Here is an 8474-nt window from a genome sequence, read left to right as displayed (position 1 = left end):
TATGTGTGCAGTCAATGCTGAACCTGTACAGTCAGTCTGGAAGAAGACCAAGGAGAAAAAACGGATTTGTTCAATGTGCCACTGATATAGAATAAGTTTTATTTTATTTAAATTAGCCAAATACTTTCAGAAAGCCTGGGCAAAAGCTTGTTGCATTTTTTTGTTCTTTTTTCCTGCTATTTGGCTTTTTGCCAATATGTTAATAGAAAGAACACAAAATCACATATGCTGTAATCAATGTTTTCCTATATGTGTTACTGGAAGACGTCTTTTTTATGTTTGATGTACAGTATAACAATGTCTCATAGGATGAGTCAAATGTTTGACATGACAATGTAAGTAGAAACTAACTAAATAACTACAACACATGTATAATATTTCCATTTTAAAGGGGGGGTTAGCCATGAAAACTATTTTAGGGGAAATCAGGGTTTAGCTTGTGTTTTGTTGAGGGACATGAGAGATCCACGCTGCATTTCTCAGTTGCATGGATTCAAACCAGTTATCTTCCTGTCAAAACCTTATCACTATGAGTGTGTGTTACCTGTCAGGGTGCTCCTTGACAACCTGGTAGACTTTGAGTAGGAAGGTGTCATTGAGGAAGGCGCGGCTCACACACTCCTTATAGAGGCGAAACTCTGCTGCGGTGATGGCCTCGCCCTCTGGGATCTGCGAGAGGTTGAACTTAAACTCCTTGTGGTGACGCCGCTGCGGAGAGAGCTCCCTGTCGTACTCCACTGTGGGATGGAAACACACACACACATACACAAACACATACATAAATGATTATAACATTATGCACAAAGAGAAAGAGACAGGGAAGATAATACAGAGAGACAAGTGAGAAAATCATTACTCTCTGTATAAAGTGAAATACTGTTAAGTTTTCTGCTCCTGTTCTTCAGAAGAAATCATTGTGTTGGTTGATCTGATTTAACCCAGCCATTGAAGGTGTGTGGAATGAGATTCATTTAGGAGATTGTTTTAATTATGGAGGCTGCACGCTGTAGGCAGACAGCTGCACACCACACGCTACCACACGGAGAACAACAATAAGGACAAAAACGCTGAAAGACCATTCTTGTTTTCCCACAACACAACTTTTGTAAATACATCTTTGAAAACCTGAACTACATCAACATGGAAGAGTGGGGCTGACCCAGCAAGGACGGTGCTGGTCACCAAACAGTGATGTGAGTAATGCGTTACAAAAGCAACGCAATTACAGTAATGTATTCCTTTTTGCTGTAACGCAGTAATATAACGCATTACTAATAAAATGTTGGTAATATTATACTTGTTATAATCTCAGTAACGCAAGTTACAACGCATTTTAACCCGACATTTAGTGGCGTTCGTTTTTTTTAAGAATTCACCAACACCGCAAAACATTTCGGCACAGAAAAAAAAAGTCTGCGAGTGTTGTGGTGGTTGAAATGCCTGCAGAGACAGATACATTTGTGAAATGGACATTATTTTCAGGAGTTTTTTACGCCGCGTTGAAGCGAGTTGTCCCGTCATTGTTGCCGTGGTCAGAGCCAGAACCAGAGACGGTAAGGACAACATCTGTGTCCTGTCAGTGCCGACAGCAATGTGCCCGAGCAACTGACAGATAACAACATGTCGGGAATTAATGTTTAGTCTTGCTATACGTAATATCATTACATTTTATCAGTGGTGGAAAGTAACTATACCGTAGGCTACTTCGATTCAATTGTAAGGTGTTTTTAATTGAGTATTTTCATTTTCTCCTACTTATTAGGCTACTTTTAGTCCACTACAATTCAGAGTCAAGTAGGCTATTGTACGTTTTATTTAACTATTATTTTATAGCTTTAGTTACATCAGATTAATAATACAAAATAATATGAATAAATTATGATGTATATAGTGGATAAAGATGAGACTTTGTTGATCCCGTGGTGAAATTCACAAGCTACCTGCCAAGTCATACTTCCGCTTTTATTTTGGTGAAAGTAACTCAAAAGTAACGCAAAAGTAGTAAAGCATTACAATTCAGAGACAGTAATATTGTAATATAACTAATTACTCTCAAATGACACTAACTAGTAATCAATAATGTATTACATTTTGGAAGTAATTGACCTTTTGATCTTTAATGCCTTTTCATTTCATTTATCATGCATTTTCTACAAGGTATGAAATTGCATATTTACAAACAGGGTTTCAGTGTAGATATACAGTAGTGATAAGCGGATATCCTTTTCACAGACACTGCTCTGAGGTCGACCATAGAAGCCTTTAAAACAATCATATGTGATTTATACTTAAGGTCTAATAGGTTTCGTGGCTTCTAGATTCCCTAAATAAACCCCTGTTATCATCAGTCCGAAGCAAAAGCCCATGATTTTTTCAGCAGTAGCAAACTTCTGAGACCTTCTGCGACCACTTCTGACAGCGTGAAATGACAAAAACCAACAAATGGGCTCCCTCCTATGCTTTTAAGTGCAATATGCGCCATAATGATAATGTGTTCTCTGGGGATTTGGTTCCTGTCTCAGCTGGAGGTTTTTCTCCCACAGCAAAGAGCCAGCAGAGTCAGTTTGTCGACGGACACACAGAGTGAGAAGAGGGAAATGAATAAAGAGGGACATGTCAAGTGCAATTAGAAGGTTGCACACAGAAATACCAATGCAGAAATAAACTGTAAATGCTAAGCCTTACAAATGTGCTATATTCTGCAAAACACACAAAAAACTAATAACATAATTTCTCGAGTACCCAAAACGCACATCAACATACTCTTACTATTCTTACTCCATTACACTCGTACTGATTTAAATACTTAGTAATGTATGCTACACACTACATACACTCTATCATCATCTCCACTCTAGTTTCCACTCAGTGCAACGAGGTTCAACAGTTTCACCACTACAGACTGGAAGTGCAAACTCTGGGAACCAGAGCTGGATGTATACTACCACCTGCAGTGGGACCAAACACATCTGTCCTACTATTAGTGCTACAGCCGTTTTAGCCTGCAGGGTTTTAGTTAAAAAAATTGTTTGGCATTTTGGAAAATCCACTTTTTTGCTTTTTGATGCTGCACATAATGGGGGTTATGCAACAGATTAAGATAGCCAGACAAAGCTAGTCCGGTTAGTTTAGTAGAAGCAATAGTTTGACATTTTTCAAAACGATTACTTGAAAACTGAGAGCTAATATGAATATACTTCCTGGCTTAATAAATGACAGCAGGCTGTCCACTAGAAAGATTATGGAGTCTTTGTCCTTCCTATATTTACCCAACATATGGCTTCATAATTAGTTTGGTCCAGCAGTTTTAGACATATTTAAAATGGTACATATCTGAGGTAATCAAAAAAAAGTAAAGGGGATGTGTATGAAGCCAATATTATTATTATAACAGATATTTTATTTTATTTTGAAGATTCATTTGGATACGTTTATAGTGCAAAGCTTTGGTAAGAAGAATTTGGTTTTGTACCCGAGCCAGGCTTGTCAAAACTTTCTGGTAATTATATGATGTGAGGACCCACCCAAAATGGACCAATGACACATTTTCTTCCCCGAGTCATAGTCGAAGAGAAAATTGTGTTGATGTGAGAACACTGGAACCAATCAGGCTCTCCCAAAAGTGCCAGCCCCACCTTGTACCCACACCCAGGAAGGTCAAAGCTCCCCTCATCCCCAGACATTTCCAAGTTACATAAATGCTGAACTTAAGTAAGAAACTGAGCAGAAAAGGACAGGGAGGGGAAGGCATGTCTTTCTAGCTTCATTGCAATTCTGAGGGAAGTCAAGTCCAATCCTAAAGCATATTGCTGTGACTTGGTCAAAACAAATTACAATAATTGAAGCCTCTCAGTTTACGTCAGAGCCGGTTCTGCCTCTCTGTACTTCAAATGCTTTCCTTTGAAGCAAAGGAAATCACCGACACATCACCGTCACTATGACTTCTATCACATGTGACAGTGACCATTTCATCATCGTACTCCACAAGCCACACACACACACACACACACACACACACACACACACACACCGCAGTAACTGTGTGTGATAATGGTTCTGGTCTTGTGTTGAAGGGAAGATAGATCAACTAAGCTTGTGTGTCGGTGTGTGGAGGCTTTAAGCCAAGGTCATGGTACTCTAAATTACTTTACAACACTCCCTTCAACAGCCCTGGCCTTAAACACCAGCAGCTTGAAATTGTATATTCCCTATTTAAGTATCTACTGACTTTTCTGGCACAAAAATTCTTTGATAAACTGAATGTAGGTGGTGAGAAGGTCAGGAGGAGTTTCACGTGTCAAATATGTATTACATCTGCTGCAATGCGCTGCATGTTTAGTGTAAAAAAGAGCATACACCTGACAGTACTGGCACCCTGAGCATTGCAAATCTTCATCAGATTTGTTATTTGTTAGGGAGGGTGTAATGAAAATTTGCTATTGGTTGCATTATGGATGTAGCATCTAGTGTGTTTGGATCTTGACCCATATTAGGGACTAAAAGTCAGTAAATCTCTGCCTCTGTTGCTTTGATTTTGACAATTAATTTTTTAATCTGTCACTCACAAGTCCCCCCACTTCATGGAAGAACACATACTAAATCGCTAGAGTGTCCCTTTAATATTGGATTTTATTCAGAAGTAACAGTCAGCCCGTGAGTTTGTTGCTACTTCTATTGTTCTTTTCCCCAATTGGGAGAGAAATTCACAAATTCTGTGAATTGCAACCAGTAAGCTGACCTGACTAGGCTACTCATAATAACTATTTTATATGATGTAAACACAGCATTAGGACACTCCTATGAGTTCTTAAAATTACACATACACCGACTGGGAGTTATTCAGTACAGCCTTGGTTTTTCAGTAAGCATCTCCAGTAAAGCAGCAAGGGTGTTAACAGCCTGGTCTTCAGCTTCTCATACTTTGTATTTCGTGAAAAAGTGCTACAAAATCTACTGCAATCATCAATCATCAAGAGAAGTGAAAGACATTCTGGCCAATAACAAAAGAGTTTTCAGTGAAGGGAAAAGCATATCCACTGATTTCATTAGGCCTTAATGAAATTCACAGGAATCAGGATTTCTTTTAACATTTACCTCACATCTGAACGAAATCTCAAGGCACTCCTGAGCTCACTCAACAACTCACCAGCCTGTATACCTTTAAATCAATCTTTTTCTTTTATTATCTCAAAGAGGGGGAGTCGTTTTAAGCAGCGCACAGAGGAAGACAAACAATTAAAACTAAATATGAAGACAGCCACAGTCTCACATTATCACTGCAGTCATCTGCGATGCGGCCTGGGAGCTACAGTGTTAGCGGCTAAGTAGCATTCCAGCTGCCTCTCCACTTTCTCGGCTTGAAATTCGATTGAAATCCACTGAGGTTTCGCATCTAAAATCAAAGGGAAGTCTTCACACGACGTGTACAGGGAGCCTAACCTCGGTGCTAATCTACCATGACGTGAGCTTTGAGACAGGAACACACAGAAGGGAAAAGGGATTTGGATGATTCAGAGAGGAATTCATTCAGAGTGATTCTAAAGATGGGGAAAGAGTGATTATATTAGTGAATTGGTGCAAACAGTGCTCGATGGAAAGTGCAGTGTTTATGTGTCATGTGTGTTAATACTAATCTGTAGGTGTATTTTATGGCTTTATTTTATTACCACACTCCCATCTTTGGTCACCAGTTCATGGGAAATACACACAATCACAAATAAACAAAGTTCACGTTTTTCTTTCATTCTCATTCACTTGAACACAAAGAGGCAGCCAAGGTTAACCAGAAAACACGACAATAGCGGGGAATTTTTCTGATGATTCACCGAAACACTATGGGTGATTTCATCTGCTACGAGAAAGAGAAAGACACAAAAGAAGGAAAGAGAGGGCAGGAGAATAAATGCTTGAATAGTGATATAGGTAGAGAAAGACGCATGAATGAAAAGAAAGATGGTAGACAGAGAAAGATACTAAATTTGAGAGACAAGTAGTGAAAGAAAAACAATAAAAGAAACCAGGAAGAGGAAGAAATAATAAAATGGGGAAATAAATTAAGGATTGAGGAGGGGAGAACGTTTTTTGCGAATGATGTATCAAGTTGGATTATTTGAATGGAAACAGAAAAATATAATGGGTATGTCAAACACAGTAGAAGAGAATGACTGTGGGAGAAGTGGATGAGATGACAAGACCAGACGAAGAAAGACAAAGTCAGTTGTCACGAAGAGGAAGATAGAGAGAGACCTAAGGGACAAAAACAGAGGGATAAAGGGAAAGAGACAGAAAGGATGAGAGATGGAGACAGTTAGTGACAAGTGGAGAGTGAGATGGACAGTTTGCAGATTCACTTGTTTTGATTCTCGTTTTAACCTGCGCAACATCTGGCGCTGCTGTACCCCCCCCCCCCCCCCCCAACACTCACACTCACACTCACACACACACACACACACACACACACCTCGGGATCTTTTGCTATGTATTCATATGGTCCTTATATTCACAGCCTGCAATAATGAGTTGAATGGTTATTATGTATATTTTTACTGCAATCAAATCAAAGCAAATCAACATCCAATAACAAACTTATGACCAACTGCATTATTTGAAAAATATATAATATATAATATATAGTATAATATAAACTCAATCCTCTACAAAGCAGCCTTGGAAGAACTGAAATCAGACAGACTGGAACTTCAGTGTGACAGGTTGGCTTTTTATAAACTGTGATGCATGTCCCTTTAAGAAGCAGAGGAAGTAAAAAGGGAAAAGGTGCTGAAAGAAAGACAAGCAAGTGAAACTTTAAACCAGAAGGCTGTATGTGCAGGGAGAGGCGGGCGGTCGAGACAAATATGAGATAGAAGAATAAGAGACGAAAATGAATCTGACAGTGATTGATAACCACAACCTCTGGAGTAAAAATAAAGAAGAGCAACTACCGGTAACATGTTAAAACACACTGATAGTTTGTGAGGATGCAATCCCCAATTTAAGTAGGTATGATGGAATAGTACCAGAAAAAGAAGAGAGATGAGTGGGATCAAATCTATAAGTAGAAAAAGGAAGGAGGGAAGACAGACATGTTTTAAAACATAAACAGGAAATAAACTAGAGAAGTAGTTTAGCGGAGGAGAACAGCAGTGTTCTTCCATCCAGCAAGACTGTGCAGGAGAGGCCCTGGGGTGGTTGACAGGCTGCCCTGTCTGTGGTCAGTGGTCAGTGATTTTGCTCACACTCCTAATGCTGTCCAGCCAATCCCTCAGAGGGACAGCTGGCGAACAGCCGCCTGCATCAAATCCCTCCTGCTTTCTTTCACACGTCCCACAACCACATGGCAAAACAACCAACAACCACCTTCTCTCACCAAAATACTTTTTCGCCCTTCATCAACACTCAGTCGGTAAAATTAACTAAAGGGAAAGTTTTGGTCCACAATCTTCTTTTTTTAAAAGTGCATCTTCTGAATATTTTTTAATACTAAAATACGTTTCTAGTGTTGTAGACTTTCCTGTGGTATCCCGTTCTGCAGTGTAGATTAGAGAGAACAGAGCACCTGTGACCCAGATAATAGTCTTAAGGTAGCTCTTATTATATGTCAGTAAGATTTTACTAGGTACCAGTTTGATGACAGACAGAGATTTGGTTCATACTGCCAATTTAAACAGGGTTGTGTCATCCTTCTGCAGTTGCAGACATGTAAAACACACGCAAATCCCTCCACCTCAGACAGTAGCATGCTGAACCAGTTCTATGGTATTTTGTGCCACAAAACATTCAAGACGAAACAAGCAAGATGATGCAGATTTTGCTGAAGAGTTACCAGTGTAGCCACAACTAGTGACTTTTACAGGATAGTGGTGTCTTCAATTTCCTTTCATGTCCCAAGATTCTCTTGAGTCAGTTGCTTTAAAGACACCATCATAGGTGAGTGGAATGGGTTTGTTAAGTACCAGGTGATGTAGCAGGCCAATGGATTGCTTGGGGAAATTTCCCGGCACACAGCACCATACTTTGCTGAAGTACATATTTACTGAGATTCAGGGAATAACTACTGGAGCATTAAATGCATTGCATAAGCTTAGAGGGAATTGTTGAAAGCAGCAGTTGAAAAAGCGTCTTGCACAGTCGTCACAATTTTGTATTTTTTTTAACCCTATCACCAGAAAAGATTGTAGTTATAGGATGATTCTGAAAAACCCAGGATTACAATCAATGCCAACATTTCTAAAAGTCTCGCTTTCAACAATATCATGGCAATTACAGTATGTTTAAAATCAGGAAAAGATCGTGGTTATGCTTAATAATAAACTTAATAATTAACTTGAACGTTAATTGCAGGTTTGTAACCGGAGGTGAACTCCAATTTCCTGCATGAAAGCCAGATGTGCAACATGTCCATCCACCACCATAACCTCACAACCTTATTCTTCTAGAAGAATACACCACTTCAAGCATTGGTACTTAAGATTAGC

The 8474-nt window shown here is 39.3% G+C and overlaps 2 protein-coding genes across 3 annotated transcripts in view; both read right to left on the bottom strand.

The window, feature by feature from the left end:
- bmp6 (bone morphogenetic protein 6) overlaps positions 1 to 8474 on the bottom strand; it is a 49874-nt gene that overhangs the window by 16853 nt on the left and 24547 nt on the right. Inside the window, exon 2 of the mRNA XM_031294547.2 lies at positions 545 to 737. Within this exon, the coding sequence (XP_031150407.1) occupies positions 545 to 737 (193 nt within the window). The remainder of the gene's footprint in view (positions 1 to 544; positions 738 to 8474) is intronic.
- The window catches only part of zgc:101569 (uncharacterized protein LOC449822 homolog), a 52658-nt gene continuing 44817 nt past the window's right edge, over positions 634 to 8474 (bottom strand). The window contains exon 9 of one of the 2 annotated variants that reach the window (XR_004104094.2): positions 634 to 737. The gene's annotated coding sequence lies outside the window, so the exon portion shown is untranslated. The remainder of the gene's footprint in view (positions 738 to 8474) is intronic. The other variant, XM_036006944.1, reaches the window with a different exon arrangement.

The sequence above is a fragment of the Sander lucioperca genome, chromosome 1 (assembly GCF_008315115.2).
Source record: "Sander lucioperca isolate FBNREF2018 chromosome 1, SLUC_FBN_1.2, whole genome shotgun sequence".
In the NCBI taxonomy this organism is placed as follows: domain Eukaryota; kingdom Metazoa; phylum Chordata; class Actinopteri; order Perciformes; family Percidae; genus Sander; species Sander lucioperca.
This window is presented reverse-complemented; position numbering and strand designations above follow the sequence as displayed.